The sequence below is a fragment of the Vulpes vulpes genome, chromosome 5 (genome assembly GCF_048418805.1).
Source record: "Vulpes vulpes isolate BD-2025 chromosome 5, VulVul3, whole genome shotgun sequence".
Lineage (NCBI taxonomy): Eukaryota > Metazoa > Chordata > Mammalia > Carnivora > Canidae > Vulpes > Vulpes vulpes.
In genome coordinates, this window is record NC_132784.1 from 52,926,419 (window position 1) to 52,947,779 (window position 21,361).

General features: G+C 36.1%; 1 protein-coding gene across 14 annotated transcripts in view; it reads right to left on the minus strand.

The window, feature by feature from the left end:
- Positions 1-1,040: 1,040 nt before the first annotated feature.
- The window catches only part of NETO1 (neuropilin and tolloid like 1), a 127,107-nt gene continuing 106,786 nt past the window's right edge, over positions 1,041-21,361 (minus strand). For 3 of the 14 annotated variants that reach the window (XM_072758101.1, XM_072758107.1, XM_072758108.1), the window contains exons 9-11: positions 18,522-19,080; positions 17,458-17,532; positions 13,063-16,732 (exon numbers count right to left, since the gene is read on the minus strand). In XM_072758101.1, the coding sequence (XP_072614202.1) occupies positions 17,472-17,532; positions 18,522-19,080 (620 nt within the window). In that variant the 3' untranslated portion in view covers positions 13,063-16,732; positions 17,458-17,471. Of the gene's footprint in view, positions 3,851-5,585; positions 8,550-13,062; positions 16,733-17,457; positions 17,533-18,521; positions 19,081-21,361 lie in introns of those variants that run through there. The other 11 variants (XR_012001584.1, XR_012001585.1, XM_072758104.1 and 8 more) reach the window with 7 other exon arrangements.

The window sequence follows — 21,361 nt, forward strand, 5'->3', positions numbered from 1 at the left end:
TTCAATTAAACATTTTGAATAAGGAATTCTGGACCTTGAAAGTCATACTTAGAGTGGGGGGTTACTTTCTGAAACATACTTTACAGGAGAAATTTTATAGAGAAGTGAGGTGGATTGCATTATTGTTGCCAATGATTTGCTCCCCTTTGTCATTTTGCATTCTTCCCCACAGATCTGGGTCTGGCCATTGTTACAGGTTTGGCCAGTGGAATGTAGCTAATATGAAATAAACCAAGACCAAGCAGAAACCTCAGAAATATCACTTGAATGTCTTCCAAAGATCTTGTTTTTACCTCCCCAATGAGAATCACATGTCCTCAGTGTAAGCTTCTCCTCCAAACCAGCTCTGGAATGAGAAATATGGGGAGCAGAGCTGCAGAAGCCACTGCCTCTGACATTGTAAGGAGAGTGAGATATAAATGTTTGTTTGTATGGTTCACGGATCATATCTTACTACTGCCAAAATGACTATTATAGAAGAAAAATGTCTTGGTGCTGGAAGCTACAAGGTCCCTTGATGTGAAGAAAGAAAGGAAGCAAGAGAGAGGAAGGAAGGAAAGAAAGAAGGAAGGAAGGAAGGAAGGAAGGAAGGAAGGAAGGAAGGAAGGAAGGAAGGAAGAAAAGAAATTATTATTTAAAAAATATTTTATCTAAGTCATTTATGTTTTCATTCACCAAATATACATTGATAACCTGCTATGTTCCTGGAATTATATTGAATATTGTAGATAGGGAGGTAATTGAAACAAACACAGAGCTGCTGCTCTCCATGGAGTTTCCCATCTAGAGGGATGACTGTTTCCTTCACTAATTGTTGGCCCTTTGGTGTAATGCTTATGTCACTGGGGAGGTGGGTTGAGGAACACAAGTGAGCACCACCCAACAGGGATATAGGAACATAGGTACTGAGAACTGACTGCAGACCAGTGACAGATGGTGTTTCAGCTGAAATGAAGGTCAAACAACAAGGGACAGTGGATATTTAGAAGCTGTAAAATCCAGTAATCAAGACAGAAGTCTCACAAGAACACAAGAACATATTTTTTCTGACACAATTCTTTTATTAAGTTTATACATTAAAACTTGGCATGATGTTGTTGAACACATGTAAAGGCAAACACCGCCAGGTAAGTCTCCTCTTGGACATTTGTGCAACATCACCATTTATGATGATTCCAAGAGTTTCAACATTTCAAGTGAGAGAGGCAGAAACCAGGTGTCTTTGTCGTCACCGTAAATGACATTCTGAATTGGGAATCGTCTCCAGATACATTCTCTGTGATGCTGTGGGGAAGGTTCAAGACACATTCACCATACTATAGACCTAGCTCTTTTTCATGCTATTTTGGAAATATTATACTCAATAAATCATGTTTTGCATTCAAAAATCAGTATTCACTTGCGTCTAACAAAATGTTGTCTATAGTCTGGTTTAGTCACAGATAGACAGCATGGTGTATCACTGTTTTGATTGAATTATTAAGAGTCAAATAATATATCTGTGTATACAAACAATGCATTTAATATTAATTCTATTCAATAATAAATTGGCAGCAGTATTATGGATAAAGATTCTTTTATCTCTCAGAGACATAGACAGAATAAGTAACATCTGTAACTGAGAGAAGGCTGTTAATCTTTATTTAGTAGGTACTGATAAATGGGGCTGAATCTCATAACGAACATTTAATAGCAGGTTTTGTTTCCAAAGGGCTTCCTCTGCATTAATCTTTATGACAGCATCAGTGACAGTGCCATCATTTTGTTTTAGGTTTGTATATCCTGCACACATGAAGCTGCTTTTTTTCCCCACCAAATATAGCTTAATGTGCTGTCCCTTGGTATGTAGTAAGACCTTATATTTATGATCTATGATTTAAAAATCCAGGCCTTTAAAAACATTTACTTACCTGAATATGTCATTTTCATATGCTTGTGCTACATTACCTATCACAAAAAAATATATGTAATTTCTTATAAACTCAGTGGGCTCAAACTCTGTACAGACTCAACAAATGGTAGCCATATTGATAATAAAAAGTAAAGTACATTTTCTAGAGTACAGATTTTTAAAAATATAGTCAGTATATAACATACCAATATCATTATCAACACATTAAATCCTTAGTCTCATTTCTAGACATTGAGAAGAAAACTGTTCCTATTTTTGCTTGTATAATGTCAGAATCCTCTTGCCTATGGGTGTGCAATCCACTTGACATCAAAGCCAACACATGCCATTCCTGTTTCTTGTCCTCCTACTGGCACTACTCCACCAGTCAAAGCAGTTAGGGTAAATATTCACTGTATCATTTCCACAGGCTTATTTGCCCATGTTAATTCTCTGATGCCTTCTATCATACCCCCACCCTCCCCGACCCACAGTCAATTTGGTAGAATGAAGTGAATTTATTGCAATATACATAATTTTTAAAATTTCAAGTGTGTTCCACCCAGTGGCCAAGAATCACTGCACCTTTACTGGCAATGACACAACTTAGATTAGACCACAGGACAAATCTTCCACCTGTATCCATCAGGATACAGTCAGGAAAATAGAATTTCCATAGAAATTATAAGAATGAGGAATTTAGTGTGGGAGTTGGGGATCCCACCAATGTGAGAGGAGATGACTAGTGAAAGCCTGGAAGAGCAGCCACTGCACCGCAGGAACTGGAGAGAAGCCAAAGCTCATGGGGATTGTTGGAGCCTCTACATCTGGTCACCATGATGGAGAACTGGGAGCTCACAGATGTGGCTGAGAAACTGCTACATCTGCCCACTGCGGCCTCCTAAGAAAAATGACTTCCACTCCATCTTCCCCTCCAAATCCTTTATGAGTTCCTCTCATTGACAAACTCCAACTCAGAGCTAGAGAGGGAAGGGATACTTTTAAACCTAGTTTGCAATCCTAGTAGACAGTGTTGGTGGTGCTTCATTAACAACAGACAATCCAACATAATTCCTATAAAGAGAAACCAAATAAATAACTACTGATGCGGAGAAAAATAGTTTTCATAGAGATAAGGATGCATATATATTGGTTTTTTGTTTTGTTTTGTTTTGCTTTTACCCTCCAAATGGTTTTAAATTCTTTCTTTGGCATTGGTCATTGAACATCACTAAGCATCAATCCTCTCAAAAGAAAAAACACAGGGCTAGTTATACTCCCCCCAAAAAATCTGGTTCCAAAGGTTGAATTTGGAAAGTGCATATCAAGCATTAGCCCATATCTGGGGCTCAGTATATGAAGTCAGTACTTTGGTAGCAAATGAGTGTGTCAGTAGGAAGCTTACATGAGAATCTGGGAGTCCCTCCATTCATTGGCTGTTAACTGGATAAATTGGTTGACTTCTTTTAAGATTCAGTTTACTTACCTGTAAAATGAAGAATGTAATAATATCTTCCTTCAGAATGACAGTCAGGATACAATTAAACAAAACAATGTGTGTCCAAGAATCTTCTTTAGTTAACCTTATCTTACTCGTAGCAACTTGTCATGTTCATGATGAATGCTTATTCTAAGTCATGAGAAAGCTAAGTGTCTATTGTTGAAAACCAGACCCTCTTAACAGATGTGTGTGTTGCTTGCCTTTGCTGTGACTGAGCTCCAGCTTCTGGAGCAGGTATTCTAACCTGCCCAGCACCATCAGGTAAAGAGTGCTCCATGGAAAGCAATGGCATAGAGTCCGGTTCTAAATAGGGTTTTGTTGTGACTGCATTGCTGTTTTATAATAAGCACAATTTCCAAAATGTTTTCTTGGATAGTCCTTAGATATATCCTTTCAGAACTTGACAAGAAGATTGAGCTGTCTATTTACAAAGAATTGCACCAAAAGTGTAATGGTATCTGAAAAAAATACAAGCATATCAATTCCATTATACGTGGTAAACCTTGAGAATACAAATCTCTAATCTTTTCTTCCCAAGTCCACCAGGAATAGTTGAAAGATTCCCTTGATTAAATAGTAAGAATAACAGAAAAAAATTGAAATGGTATACTCCATATAATCCACAGCTGTTTCAAGCCTTGCCATGCCTTGTATACCTTCTTTTTTAAAAATCTTGCCTCTTATATATTTTTCTGCTCTTCACATTTATTTATGTTCTATACTCCCTTCACAAACTACCCAAATTTGAATCATAATTCTATGCGAATAATTTCTCTAGTGTAAATCACTTTAATATACACCTCTCCACTTGTTCATATTGATTGTCTCAAGAGTGTTGGCATTCAATTTGCCCCATGATAATTTATTATGGAAAATTTTTCATTCAATCAAAAAGTATTTATTGTGCATCTAGGATATTTCAGGAAGGTGCTATATTCTGGGGATACAAAAACGAAAAGGATTTTCCTTCCTCAACAAGCTAGTACACTAGTAGGAAAGAAAGATATCAAAATATACAACTTAGTTATTGTATAACAAAATTAATTCGGTAAACCCCTGCTTCCGGAGGACAGTGTTAGATCATACAGTATTTATCTTATCTCTACATCAAGCCATTGAAAAATGAATGACATATGAAAAGAAAATTACTTTGAAGGCAATTTGACAAAGAGATAATAATTCCAGGAATTTTACAAGATACAAATGAAGGATAGGATTTTTCAGTGATAAGCACTTGTGCGAGATTCGACTGGAGGAGATAAGAGGGAGGCCATTATTCTCCAAAGGCACTTGCAGCCAGATGCATGTTTGATACTCACATATGTGCAGGCATGTTCTTCAGAACTACCTTCCCCACTTGCCTTCTGTAGCCTCACATAGTTTTGTGGCATTTTTCAGAGAATCTTAAGAATTGTAGAATCTTCCAGGCATCATCAGGCTAAGAGCTTTAATGTAGCTTCTCTGACCTTTACTCTTCAGGTTTCCCAAAGGGTATTTAAGCCCTTAATCCCTACATATGTTTTAATGCCTTGAATACATACAGTGGCTTTGGTTTTCCTGACTGCACTGACAGACATGCCACACTTGCTTCATCTCTCAGCTGCACCATTGCATTTCCTCCCCCCTTACTCCTTTCCAGACTATTTTCAACACAGCAGACAGAGCAGAGCTGGAAAAGCAGAGCCATGTTGTGCCAGTGCTCTTCCAAAGCCCTCCAGTGGCTTCCCATTTTAAAACAAATACAAAACAAAATCCGTATTTTCCAGCATTACTTGATGACCTTTACCTGATCTTACTCCAGGCCACTCCCCTTCATCGCTTCCTGCCATCTCTCTCCTGCTCTGTCCCCACTCATGTCCTCTCAACCACACCCAGCACACTCCTGCCAGAAAACTCTTCCCTCAGATATTGACAAGTCTCACTACTTTACTCCATTAAGACTGTGGTCAGACATCACATTCTCAGAGACGCTGCCCAGGTCTTTTCCACACGAAATGCCAATTCGGTTTCTCAACACTCTTGTTCCCTAACAGCCTTATTAATTTCATTTTTGTCAAGGCACATTCACAACATGCCATATCATTTTTATTGTTTTCACATCTTTGTTCTTTAAGTTTCCTTCACCTAGATTATGTGACACAAAAGGAGTATTTTTGTCCGTTTTGTGACTAAAACAGCTCTGTGCACATAGTATGGATTCAGTAAATATTTATTGAACAAGCTGCTGTTGCTTGTGATGTGTTTATTGAATAAGTTAACAGTGCTCATGATAACCACTTACATAAGCCAAAGGAGCATACAGCTTTGGCACTGAAATTCTTGGAATTCTCAAAGAATTTAACTGTAGGAAACTCCTTGAGGAAGCAAAAAAGTCAGATTTCAAATCAGACTTACAAGAATCACATATTTCCTACAGAATCAAAATTCACCAATAATTCAAAGAATTCAGGTAATTATGAGCTAAATGGAATGCATATGGAAACATGGCTGTACAAACCAAACTCACTAGGCCCTTGAAAGCATAGCATGGTAGGTGAACCCCAACACAGTTTACATACAGGGACTCTCTAAGTGGTGTCTGCAGAACATCACTTACACAAAGATACTTTAGTTATGAAACATTGTCATTTATTACTGATAGAGTCACATGCTGACTCTTGACAGTTTTTGGCAGATCTTGAACCATACATAAATCCATAAATTCTAAATGCATGTACCGTAAGCAACCAAAGGAGACCATGCCAAAATCATTTCATAGATAAAGATTCTCCATTATTTTTCTCCAGGATCCTTATGGGAATGCCTAAAGTATGCCTTCAAGGAGAAATGACTATATTATTTATAACGCCTGAGCCTTGTCTTTTCTGTCTCTGTACTTGCAAGGTTAGGAAGAGTGGATTTAAAACAGTGACTAAGGGCAGCCCCAGTGGCACAGCGGTTTAGCGCTGCCTGCAGCCTGGGGTGTGATCCTGGAGACCCGGGATCGAGTCTCATATCAGGCTCCCTGCATGGAGCCTGCTTCTCCCTCTGCCTGTCTCTGCCTCTCTCTTTGAATAAATAAATAAATAAATCTTAAAAAATAATAAAATAAAACAGTGACTAATTCATTAAAATTAATAGATGGGAAATCAATGAGAAACAATTTGATTCATGGTTAAGACTATAGATTCCGTGGGCACCTGGGTGGCTCAGTCGGTTAAGCATCCACCTTCAGCTCAGGTCATGATCCCAGGGTCCTGGGATCAAGTCTCATGTCAGTCTCCCTACTCAGCAGGGGGTTTGCTTCACCCTCTGGCTCTGCTCCCTGTCCCCTGCTTGTATTTTTTTTCTCTCTCTCAAATAAATAAAATCTTAAAAAAAAAAAAAAAAGACTATAGATTCTATATCCAGACTTCCAAAGTTTAAATCCCGACCTTATGATGTATTAGTTACAGAATCTTAGGAATGATATTTAACTTCTTTGGACCTTATTTTTCTCATCTGTAAAACAAAGCTAATAATAACAATCTTGTAAGGCTGTTGTGAGGATTACCTGTGTAAATACCTGTAAAATACTTAGAACAGTGTCTCATACAAACTGAACACTCAGCAGTGATTACTTATGCAGGGCTCCTGTTTTGCTGGTTCTCATTCCATTGAGATAAACCTGTTCTTTCTGTGCCTTCAGAAACGGCTACATTTGCTAGATTTATGAGGGAAAACATGTGAGTGTTCTGGGCAAAGTCTGGATTGAAGTAGTGTCAAGAATACTTTTTGTATGAAATGAGTTTATCATAACTAGCTATGGTTTCATCTGATTAAGCCAGAAAAATGGATCTTTTCCCCCTGTATAATCACAAACTGCAGAAAATCATAATTTAAATAGACCACAGACTGAGTCAAAATTAGTTCACCTATGAGCCACATTTCGTTGTCTCCTTGTTCCCTTGACATAAAAGTTTGATGGTGGTTGACTTAGATGAAAATTCTTACCACCAGGTGATTAGATTTGAAGCCTTTCCTTGTGAAAAATCGAACTTATAACATTTAACTTTTAAAGCTCTGTGGCTGATTAGTTAGAATTTAAGTTATTAGCCCCTACAAAATGCTCTGAAATTTCTCACAGACCAGAGCAGGATCTCTAGGCTCTCCTAAAGGCATCAATAGGCCAAAACTGCCCAACCATTTTGACAAAAACTTTATTCCTAAAGAATAAAGTAAAATTTAAAGATCCACAAAAATTGATTATGGTGCACATAAATGAATTAAGAATTTGCCTGGAGCTGGCTGGGTCAGAAATATGAATGAGAAAGAGGATCCACGATGATTTTCATTTCAATGTCATGTCACTATAAATGATAAACCTCTTCCCCCTTATAAGTCCCAACAAGATTTGAGAAATGCCCAACCCATGAAAGGGAACACTTGTTCATTATAAATATATGCATTATAGTCACGTAAATTTTAACAGTTCATTCTCTAGAACTAATATTTCAGAAATAATTTTGTCAGTGTATGAAATTTAACTAGGCAAAGTGTCGCAAGGTAAGCAAAAGAATCTCAGGTAAGAATTTTAAAATGCTCTTAGCAAGGACAAGAATGTCAGTTAAAATCCATCATAATCCTCCAGCCAGAAAAACAGAAAACATATCAGATACATTGAGAGGGACTGTGATACAGGGAATCTATTGTGTAGGGTTGAAAGGCCACGAAAACAAAGAAGTAATAAGGAGGTAACACAAGGATCCTAAGTGATGTGAAGGCTGACCAGGCCTCAGACTCAAAAACCAATAGGAGACTGAGGTTTTCAGAATCTAGAATCTAGACGGTATCCTGAGGAGGCAGGGCTCAGCAGTGCGGTCTGAAGAGGGCATGCTTTTGCTGGTGCAGATACCTCTGAGGGATGCTAGGGGGCGTGGTCTCCAAGTGCCTCAAGGAGATGGAGGCTGCTGTTGAATCCAAGCAATGATGCTTGGATGACACTGATGGAAACAGGAAGCAAAAAGCAAGTAAGTCCCTGAGGTCTTCAGCCGACTCCATCCTTCTCTACTGCCCTCTTAGGAGATCTGGCGGGGACCCTCTGGCAAAGGAAAGGACCAAAGTGCAAAGTCCCAGGCCTGGTGATTCAGAGCCATCAATTGGAAGGTGAGATAGTTTATCTCAGCCACAGGCCCAGTCCTGAAATAAATAGTACTTATTTACAAGAGACTAAAGGATAAGCATCTGGTCAGAAAAGACTTACATACTTTATAAAAATGATAGATAAGTGTTGGCTATAGAAAGGGAGTAGAGAGCACTTTCTCCCAACTGCATTAACAGTTTATAAAATACTTTATTAGCAATTAGTGACTTAATCATTTTTAACATATAAAGACTGTCCTTTCAGAAAGTTGGACAAGTTTATTGTAAGAAAACGTGTTCATGGGTTACATCTTAACAATGCTGATCTACTTGGAAAAGCTGCGTTTTAAAGAGTGATATTTTTTAAAAGACACTTCCATTCACAGAGTTGGCATATATGAGAAATTAAAAATCATGAATGGCCCATGGTTCCCAAGTATACTGAATTGATATGTACTTCAAACAATCCTATTTAAATGTTATTCTAAGTTTTTGTACCTTAAGACTTACCTTTTTTTGTTGTTGTTGTTTGTATTTTGTCTCTGCTTATTTGGAAAACACAACCTGCTAATTAATAATTTTTTAAAAAGCTAGCATGCCAGCAATACCAGTTATAAAATAGCATTTCTTCAGGCCTACTTGAGAATATGACTTAGTTCTGTAACTTCTAGAAGGAAGGGCTACATAAATAGAGGCCAGGGTGGCAAGTTGGGACAGTGCTTCTGTGACAAAGAAATTTAATTATTTCTCAAATGAAATTGTTCTACTCATTTGCTCATTTAACCGACCAACACTGACTGTGCACTTAACAATTATTTTTGAAAGATACCCAGATTGGTCTTACATTTTCTTATATTCTATGGGCTTATATTCTAAAAATCAGAAATTTTCAATTTCATATTGTTAATACTAGATCTGTATTGGCTTCTCTTCCAGTATCCTCCTCACTGAGGTCGGATGGTAATAGGCAGTGTCTGACTCTTGTTGCCACCTAACTAATCACTCCATTCCTGCCATTTGGTCCCATCCTTCATAATCCCTCACTCACTGATATCAGTTGATTAGCACCTCTGAAAGGTGAGATCTTTTCCTGAGTTTTCTAAACCTTTGCGAATCACAAATATGGAGCACTCCTGTTTAGTTAGCAGTGCCTGATTCACAGATTTATGAAAGTGCTTTAGACTAGAGACTAAATTTTTCCAATTTAGAGTACAAATTACGGTAAAGCACAGTGTAAAATCTTCAGCCCCCAGGTTGGTTATCACTGATTTCATGTCATTGTTGGATACCATTATCTCCAAATCTCTCAGCAACTTTTTCATTAGTGATAGGCTCTCCCTTTCACAGATAAAGCCTTCAAAGCTCAGAGGGTTCAAACAGCTTTTTTTTTTTTTTTTTTTTTTTTTTTTAAGAGCACATAAGTAGTATGAAGTGAACCTGAAGTTTGAATTTGAATTCTTCCTGTTGAGCGCACCTGGGTGGTGCCAGGTGCAGATGTTTAAGCATCTGCCTTCGGCTCAGGTCATGACCCCAGGGTCCTGGGATTGAGTGCCGCATCGGACACCCTGCAGAGCCTGCTTCTCCCTCTCCCTCTGCAGCAACCCCTGCTTGTACTCTGTCAGATAGATAAATAAAATCTTTCAAAAACAAAAAATGAATTTTTCCTGTCAAAAAAGGATGCACTATTTTTAGTACATTATACCACATTTTAAAAGTGTGGCTCAGAAACTGTAATTGTCTATGTAACTGTCTATATGCTTGCTTATCCACTATTTATATCATGCAAATTTATATTGAACAATTGTCTAGGATTGAAAACAGGATTTTCTTTCAAGCGTTGGTATTTCTGTGTATATTGATGACTAGGGCTTTTGGAGTTACCTAGGGCCTCTAGAGTTCAGTAAGATAATGCACTAAAATAAGCATCAGAGAAAACGTCATTTTAGTGAATAACAATCAGTGAGTTCTGAAAGTGAGTCATTTCACTGTGAATACAAGAAGACTGGAAATCATTCTTCATTACTGCTCCTTTATAGAAGATGTGCTTGTTTCATGCCGATTATAAATGAAGTTTACACATGACTTAAGAAACACTACGTATTCATAAGGATATAAAAATATCTTCCAATACAGTCATTTTATTCTTAAATGATACAAGGTGAAGAGAAGTTGCTATAATATATATTTTTACAGATGAGGAAACACAGAACTATGGAGTTACTATGAATACAAACTGACTTCTTTCAGCAAAACATGCTGTGTTGACTACCAGAGAGCCATATGCACATAGGTAAGTGAGGATCGCTGGCTGATTTGGGCATTAATCAGACTAGGTTTGGTGCCAGATTTATCACTCCCTATTGTGCAGTCTTAGAAAAGTTAATAGAAAACTCTCTTTAATATCTTTGTAAATAAATGGAATAACAACCACAACTGTAACAATGAGTATTGTTATTACTAGTGTTAGAACTTGGTAAGATGATCAATGGAATACTTGACTGTAAAGCACACCAAATGGTGTGCAGCACATAGGGCTCAATGGGTTGGTTAGTCAATCATAATCTTAAGAGTTAAAAAAAATACAGCAGAAGATAAACAGAAAAGCAAGACAGATGTTTCTGGATATAACAGTTATTCTTTCTTAGTGTTTTGTTTTGTATTGTTTTAACGTCCTTTACTCATTCCTATCTCAATGGAGAAAACATACTGCCATCAGAAGATTTGACCTAAAGTATAATTCATAAAGCATATCACATTAAGAAACATTAAAATACTGTCCTTATAATAAAATGTGAATGCCTTGAGATGAAACTACATGCGCTCAGAAATCATGATGCAAATGCCAACCTACTCTTCCAACTATATTTACTATTTCTCCTTTTGTCTACTCCTACTCTTCAGCTAAGTCAAAAAAAAAAAAAAAATACATGGCCTCCCAACTACTCCCTGCTCTAATTTCTCTAGGTGAAAATCTCTCCTTGCTCCAGTATTTGATGATCTCCAACCTTCAAGACCTGCTCAAAAGGACAACTATTCATTAAGCCTTTCTTGATTTCTGAGAAGATATTTGTATCCCATATTTATGCTACTGACTTCTTTATTATAAAACATCATCTGGAGGTACTTGTGTAGTGCAGTCAGCTAAGAAGCTGACTTTTGGTTTCAGCTCAGGTCATGACCTTGGGGTTGTGGAACTGAACCCCTCATTGGGCTCTACGCTCAGCTCAGAGTCTGCTTGAGATTCTCTCTCTCTTTCCTTCTGCTTCTCACCCTGCTCATGCACATGCTCTCTCTCAGGTAAATAAATAAAATCTTTAAAAAAATCATTTGCATTGTATTCTCTTGACAACTGAATATATTTTATCTTCCATACAAGATTATGAAGGCGAGAACCATTTAGCTTTTTAACATGAAAAACTTGGCAAATAACTTTGGTCTTCATTTTTTGGATCTAGCTCCTCTAAACACCTTTCATCCTCTGAAGCTCCATAATCCTGTTCCCCAAGACTGCTGCCTTTTTTTTTTTAACCATCCCCAAAGCATTTAGGAAGAATCCCAGTATATAGATTGTACAGGATCAAAATGACTGGCTATGTTGATATTAAACTTAACTGGTGAGAAAGTGATGAGAGAGTACAAATTTCATAATGTTACATAATAGAAATGTCTTCTTTTAAACAATGTATACATTGTGTTTTCTGTTCACTGTTACATTTTGCATCTACATCTGTGACCATTAGGAGAGTAAAAAGATAACTTTTCAAAGAATCTATCAATGTAAAATGGCATGCCTCAGACTTTGGAGAGATGGTAGAAAGTTGAGGACAAACAAGAATATTCTGACTGCACATTTCCTAGGAATATAAAGCAGTGTTTTCACTACATAATCGTGCTAGTGCAGAAATAAACAATTTTCTGGAAACCAACCCTAGACCCTTGTAAATGACATAAGTCTGAAGTAGGTAGAGTTTATTATTCTTACTCTGAGGAGTTAAAGTCATATTAAGAGGGCATTTACTTCTTTAATAATGCACAAAGAAGTACAGAACCAGAGGCCTTACCTACACAAAAATAATGATGATGTATTAAGAGTGCCTGACATTGGTCACTCATGTTTGGTATTTCTATGACACCACTGGATTTATTCAAGTGACATTAGTCAGTTAAAGAAATTTGTAGTACAGTTTAAGCAACTCATTAACAAAACTAATCAAGATAAATCTATGTTAATAACAAAGGGCCTCAGATTTGTGGAACAAAATTATTTATAAAACCATATTTCTGGCTATTTTTCCGATATATTTTACTTTGCTACTTTTTTCCAAACTTTGAGAGAGGAATGGGAAATATTAATGAAATATGATAAAAGATTTATCATAAATTCAAGGCTTCATTCTTCTATTCTTCATATGTAACAATTCGTTGGCTGGCCCCCCATGCCATGAATGTGACAGATAGACACAAGCAAAGGGAAGAAAGAACGCAGAAGTAGACATGATATTGAAACTGACTCGCTTCAGTGAAGTTAGAAAAACCTGAAACTCGCTTTTCAAATCATATACATTTAGGATTCAGAGAATTTTAGAGATTTTATTTATTTAACCTCCCTCTAGAGTTGGAATCTGACAGGACTCATTTTCATCATCGAAATATACAAACTTCATAATAAGATAAAATGCTATTAATTATTTTACCACCAAAACATCAATAAATTATTTGCCATTACTTTAATTAAGGTAACAGGAACCAGTACCATATTTTGTCATTTATTATGATATTCTGAGGTCAAGGAAAATCCATTCATGGGATTTTTTTTTTAAAAGCTATCAAATTTGAGGAATACTCAAATTCCTAAGGGAGGAAAAACATAGAAAAAGTTGATGCAACAGCTTATGTGAATATTCATTCAGTTTTTGTCAAAGTCCTAACTTTATTAAACACCAGGAATAACAGTTTATGGAGTCAGACCCACTGAAATATTTTTAGTGGAAAAAAAAATGATGCAAAACAGAAAAGTCAACATTTCCAGTGTGGATTGTTCTCCTTTAAAAGTCCAAAGACATTTATCTACAGTTATGTTTATAGCCACATTTTAATTATCTGACCAAATGAAAGTGATTTATGGAAAACCAACATCACATATGTCTACTTTGCAATATGATGCATAGCAATTGCATGTATATAAAATCAGGTACAAAAAATTTTGTTTCCAAATCAGCACACCAACCTTGAATTAGGCAACTGAAATGCACTTGGACAAAAGTAAGAGGCTGAATGCAGGTTTTCACAGGTGTTGCATAGACTCATGATATGTCTCCCAGTTTTTGAAAGTGAATTCAAAAATAAAGGAATAAAAGGAAAACAGCTATTTTCAAATTAACTAACATAGTGTGTAATTATGTTTTTGGAGAACATTTTGTGGAATTAATAAAGCACTTGTGTAAGCCATATTTGAATTCACTTTATCAAAAAATATAATTATTTATTAAAATAAGTTGATTTGAAACATCTTGAAACATCCTGAACATCTTGAAACATCTCATTCCTTACCTACGATGTGTCTTCCCATTTGAATGTAAATGAAAAGTTGATATTCAGGTGATAGGGTCTGATGTACCAGTAAATAGGAGTTTTTAATATATGGATACATTTCAGTACTGGCTTTTAAAGAGCTTCTTCCAGGGGCCTCCGAGGTATAGTGGAATCCCACACTGTCAAGGTCCTGCATCTAGAGACCTTGAGGGCTAATGTAAGCCATGAGGTCTCTGCTCTGACATCACACTACCTTTCTTTGTGATTCATCGTGACTGATATTAAATATTTTTAGTATGACCACTGAGGAGACCTAGTCGTCATTTGAAATATTTGTGCTCTCCCCTGGAGCTGTTGTGTATTAAATATACATAAGAAATCCATTTTTATCATTTTTCTTAGTGTGTTTGGATTTGTTGTTTCATTAGTGGATTTCTAGTGCAAATATCTTTTAAGCAGTGAACCAGCAGATCAGAAGCATCTGCATATTTAGAACTGCCTGTGCACAGCTATAGGGCAAGTGAATGGCAAGTGGTTCACCTCATTTATTTTCCTTTTTTTTCTGTTATAGATAAGTCTTGACATGAATATCATACTTTTGAGATTATTCATTCAAATTGTTAAGGGTCCTACGAAGATTTCTACATAGGGAAAATAAAATATGGCTAATCACTTCAAAAATAATCTGTGGATGCATTACATTTGAATTAAAGGGCATAAAAATTGGCATGCAATTAAATAAATCAGTCAAGTCAAATACTAAAGGCTAAATTATGGCATGAGCAATGTGTATAAAATATGTAGCAAAACAATAGAAATAATCTTTCTTTATCATGTTCAATATATTTTTTTCTATTCATCAGTTTATCACATTCATGGAAGTGATTATTTATGAATATCGACTTTTTTTCAAGGTAGGTTATTCAGAATTGCTATGATAGTTCTTTAATGTTTCTATCATAAAATTTTATTTTCTTTCCCATTTGTTTTTCTAGCATATATGAAGTTGAATTCCTAACAGAGATGTATGTAAGTAATTCATCTATGGATTCGTAAAGCCTGCTTGAGTCACAAAGTTTTAACTGTGATAGACCGGAGTACTTTACTATTTGAAGGACAGACTTCTGTAGAATTCAGCAGTTTTGGAGAAGTAAGCAGATTTATAGTAATTCTGATTTTTAAAATTTATTTTCTAAGAATACACATTGAATATTTAAAAAGTATCCATTTATTAAATCAAACTTTCGAGAGTGTGTATATGATTCAATGGCAATCAAATGTAGTATATGATTTTACTTTATTTATATTAAACACATCATGATTAGTAAGCTTTCAGGTATTATATGTCCACCTGAGTATGAGAACAACTCAGAATGGTATAATTTGGGTCATAAAAGGGCCTGTGATTTTAAAGCATTTAAAAAGATTTTCCTATTCTAAAAGGAGAACATATTCCATAAAATTTGAGAGATCAAATTTAGAGAAGTAAGCCTCAATACTAAAAGACATCCTAGAGCCTAACAGGTAGAAAGAGTTGATATAAAGTGTGCACTTATGTAAGTCAGTTTTTATCACTCTAATAGAAGAAAACATTTTTCTTAACTCAAGTTAGGAAATATTATACATTTTTATATATCTTTATATAAAAAGTTACAAGTAGCAAGCATATGACACAAAGAAATGGAAGCGTAACAGCAGTTTTCGAGAATGCATGCTTTTTACAATGTGTCTAATAAAAAGGATATTTTTCCAACTCAAATATCGAGTATTGACATGCAGGGTATTTTCTCAAACTCTCAATTCAGTCATATTGCTAGCTGCTTAATCAAAAAACATTTCTATTGATGGGTATGGATGGTAAAATACCTGATTTCAAAAACTCTTTCTGAAACTTAGTATCTTCCTTTGATAGAAAACAAAAAAGGAAATTGGGAGGGGGGAACATGTGGGAAAGACCCCCCAAAAATGAGATGTTTCTTATTGCAATCTAGTTATTTTTACTCATGACTTTTGGCTGCATTTAATCATAATACAACAACAGATGTTTATAGTCCATAAAACTCTAGCTGGTGCTTCCATGGTCCATATTTTCACTTCTTAACTGTAGCATGTTCAAAATCCCTCAGGAACGCACTATTTTCAAGCAGTCTATCTAATGAAAACAACGTACATGTAACACAAAGTTCATCCAAAATCGTGTTGTTCACATATCACACAACGTACAATTATATAACAAGGACATGAAACAACATAGAAACAAAGTGAAACTAACAGTAAAAATAAAAGTTGGGATAGTCTTAATCAGGAACTAATTTCTTCTTCAAGTTTCCAGTAAATCTCAAAATGTATTTAAAAACTAAGGAGCACTTGGTGGCCAGCAACCAAATTACGAAATGAACATATCATTGTGCAGCGGGGATGTCTTGCCGAAGGAATAACAAATGTCTGGAATTCTTAAGTTTGGATAAAGGCAGTGGAATGAATTTAGAAATATGTCCACTTTTCACAATTCACTATAGAATTTTCGTTTCACAGTCCCCATGTTTGTATAAATAGTTCTTCTCTGAAAATAAAACACAGTTAAAACATTTTCTCCCGATGAAAAATGCATACAAATACACCAATTTATTAAGGTAAGATAGAGCATGGAAATGCATTCCCCTAATTCAAGAATAGTTGATAGGCTTGAAGTGTTTTGAAGAGTTTAGCTGTCAAGCAAATTTAATTGGAGACAAATTAGTCTAATATAGATATAGATTATCAAGTGCTAAAAATAAAAACTCTTACGGTATTTGATCACAAAATAGATGTACACATAGACAACTAGTATTTATGGAACATTTTACATTGTTAAGCATTCAAAATTGATATCAGAATTTGGCATAACATGCTGCATATAATCTTGATGAAATAAGCTACATATTCATGCAAAAATAAGAGTGCACAGATTGCATAAGTACCACCAAATACTTAGTGTATGAGTCTGAGTAGAATACTGCCAAATTAAATAAGAAAATTACCAGCTTTATATGTTGACTTCAGTTATATTGAGACAATATTCCATTGTTTTTGTTTTGAAAGACTTGCATTTCTTCTGATATTTTTGAAACAAGTTTACTAGGTTTTTTCGATTTTAACCTTAAATCATGTAAAAATTAACTTGCTAATTTAACATCCTCTTTTACTAACATTGTAGTACAATGCCTGATGGTAAGAATATGAACATTTACTTTAAAGATATGTATACTAAAAATCATCACTCCATCAGCATTGAATCCAGTATATTTCTGGTTATGAAATATTATGAAACACTTATCTCAAGAAATAATGAATAAATAGCACATTCTCTAAAAAATCTACAAGACAGTTGCAACAAAACAAAACAAAACAGCATACAACAAGGTGGGAGAAAGAACCAAGGGCAGTCGCTTACCTTGAATTTTCTTTTTAGACCCTAGTTGTGTTGTATTCAGATTCATGTTTGCTTAGAGACCCAATGAGGCAGAACCTGGAATGTTATGGCTATTTCATTCAACAAAGTAATATTTGCACAAAAAATAAATATGCATACAAGTATTTACTTAAAAGCATTCCTAAAAATTCATGAAACCAAGGAAATAGATTTGTTCCATCAGCATGCAAAAATATTAAATCAACTAAAAATATTTTAAGTTTTGAGGATGCATAATGAATTGAGAAAGTATGTCCATATATAAAACAAACTAAATGCTAGTAAACATGCAAAACAAAACATATGGATTTGGGGATCTAAAATCAATTTTTTTCTAAACTAAATTTTCTTCCCCCCAAATTTTTACCAATTTTAGGGCAAATAATACAATACAGATAATATTATATTTATATTAAAAAGAAAATAAATCAAATTTTTCTATTTTTTTTACATTTAAATATAAATGTTTAGTATTTTAGCATACCATACTATCATATGCAATTTGTAATATAAGTATTATGTGATATGTGGATAAAAGGATTTCAGTATTTTCACTTTCATAAAAAAATATAATACATTATATTGCAAAATATGTTATTTTTACATTAAAATGATTCAACAAGATGGCTTAACCATCTTGGTAAGGCAGTTATTTCCAAGTATCATTTCATATCTGAAAGTATATTATTGATGAGAGCAAAATTCATGACTATGTGGAAGGAAGCAAATTAGCAATACAAATTTATAATATAAATTAAAACCATAATTTTCATAGAAATAAATATCATGTGTGTGTAGAAATAAATGATCTTTGGCATGTGTGTGTGCTCACACACCCACACACACACCTAGGTACACAAACAGGGTTTAGGAAAGATATGGATAGCACTGGAACGGAAAAAAGTGGGGAAAAACTTGAGACACTATGATTTAAATCATTAATAAAAAGAGAAACTGAAATATGAAGCTCAAATAGAACACAATTATTCTGGAGGCATTTCAGTCCTCAGGTTATAGATGTCATCAAAAAATCTATTGATACTGACCGCTGGACGGCTTTGTCGTGTCGGGACAGCCTGTGACTTGTCGTTGGCACCTCCTCGATCTCATCGATGTCACAGGCATCTGCAGCATCTTGCGAGTAGTTGTGTTTCATGACGAGGATGTTTCTTCTGTTCATGGGCGGGATGAGGGGTTTGACGGGCTGCGGGGGCATCTCTGTCAGTACAGAAGCATCTCTCGTGCTGAGGTTACTGCGGCTGCCTTTCGTACTGGACACTTGGGACCCACAGTGATGGTCGTGAACGCACTTGGAAGAGGACCTCCGCAGTTTATGATAGTTCTCAAAGTCATCGGCCACATCTGCAAAGTCAGCGGTAGCTCCTGTCCCTCTGAGAGTACATAACTCATAATGAGGAGGTTCAAACACCTCCTGGAAAACTGTCTGGTCAAAGTCTGATTTCCTTTGGACATATTTTTTACGAGGCTGTTTGATCTGCACAATGACAGAAATGATAATAAGGATGATCACAATGCAGGAAGTCACGCCAATGACAGTCCCACTGGTGTTGGTGAGCTGGTCCAGCAGGCTGGTTTTCCTCTTCTCTACAGGTCGAGGGGAGTGAAAACAACAAACAAAACAAGAAACAATCCACCACGCATTAATATGGTAGTTAAAGCACCTACAAAGAAGTATACTGAGCACAGAATTTTTACAGGCTTATAGTTACATGAAAAAATATTTAAAATGAAACAAGAAGCTTCCCTTTCCACAAGGGCCCCATCTTCTAGCCTTAGAGACAGACCTCCCGTTGCCCAGCATCCCTACTTTAAACATACATTTGGAGAAGATCTTACAAGACCTGTTAGCATGACATTTGGGAATCAAGTAGTTATGTTAAAAACAATAAATCATTTTTCTTCTCATAGGGATAAGGAAACATCTCAAACTCTACGAGTGGGAACATGACCCTACCTATATTGTTCTGAGTTTATTCCAGACATAAATAACTGAACTCAAAGTAACACCAATTTCTGAGACCAAAAGGTAATTAAATTTCATGACAGATACTTCTGGAATGGTGGCATGAGTCTGTCTGTGGGCCTTTTCCCCAGTGAAACAACCACAACTGGGAAAAATGTTTAAAAATATATATAGTTTCTGGAGATTGTCCTAATGGAAACAGCAAATGCAAGTACATTTATTCAAGAACATTTATGGAATTTCATTAAGAACAGTGAGAGTCTGTCCTTTAAACCTGTTCCCCCACCCCCACTCCAACTGGCCATGATGGAAGCTTACTTAGGGACTTAGGGAGGTTTCAGACAACAGCATAGTGCTTCCTCTCCCTAATACTCCCCACCTAGAGCTACAGTATCTCCCCGAGAGGAGCAAGCCACAAGCATTTCTGCCCAACCCCTGAATCCATAGTGCAGGCAGGTACTCTATTCTAGGCAGGAGAGGCTGAGTTATCAAGGCCTCTATTTCTCCTCCCAGCCCCATTGGTAGGATGGAAGCTCTACACTGGGTGCATCAGGCTGAGGATGTGTGTCTCTGATCATACTCCCCCAAGCTCACTCATAGAGTCTATCTGCTTAGAGAGGCAATCTGAGAAGCCCAAAGGTTACCACCCTCACCCAGTACTCTATTCATGAAGTAGGGGTGTTCCTTTGAGAGAAGTTGATCACTGTTCCTGCCTCCTTTCAACACCCTGAGCAGTAATGCAGAAGTTTTACCCAGGAAGAGAGGCAGGCCACAAGAGCAGAGAGCACTCTAGCTTTCCCCAAGGAAAGTTTTTTTTTTAATAGTGTGGAAAAGTTCAAGCCTAGAAATCTAACACAAAGCCAAACAAAACAAAAACCCAGACATTCTTCTGGTAATCGATTAAAAGCAGACTGTCAAGCTCCTTGGTAGCAACAAACCAGATCCAAGAACAAGTAGAAGCTTAACATAAAATACCAGGAAAATAACAGGTATTAAAAAAAAAAAAAGCTCTCCTAGTTTAGAACAAATCATAAAGGCTGGACTCAAAGACTAACCCCCAGTGGAATTGAATTTAATTGGATCAAACCTTGGAATAATTTATACTCCTGGGAACTGTCCAAAATCACAGAACATTCATTCAGCAATTAGTGGAGACTAATAGCTGGGTATGATACCGACAAAGACAGATAAACAGAACAGAGAAAGGATGGTCAGAGAGCGCCTTATTGAACCATGATTATCTGAGGCTATGGTATGTGCATCTATGGCACGATCTCCCTACCGCAACATCAGGCACAGACGTCACTGAAGCAGATCAGCCCTGTCTATCCCTATAAACACATAAACAAGAAAACGATAGGAGCATCAAGCCCTGGGGAGAGAGGAATCAGTATCCAGAATTGCTACAATACATTATCTAACATGAAGTTTCCAAAAAAAAAAAAAATATATATATATATATATATCACAAAGCATGTAAAACAACAACAACAACAACAAGAGAATGCAATCCACACACAGGGGAGAGGAAAGCCTACAGAGGGCCAGATCAGATTTAGATAAGGATTTCAAAGCAACTGTGATAAATATGTTCAAGTAACTAAAGGGAGCAATCATTAAAGAAGTAAAGAAAAAGAAGAGGATAAGACTTCCTCACATGCAGAACAGCAATGAAGAAACAGAAATTACGAAGCAGAAAAAAGTGAAAAATCTAGGGTTGGACAACATAGTTACTGAAACAAAAACTTCATTTGAGTGACTCAGCAGTACATTTCATCTAGAAGAGGAAAGTATCAGCAAACTTGCAAAGAGATGAGGGAACATTATGCAATTGAAAGGAGATTAAGAAAAAAAGATGCAGAAAAATGAACAGAGCCTCAGGAAAATGAGGGAAACCATCAA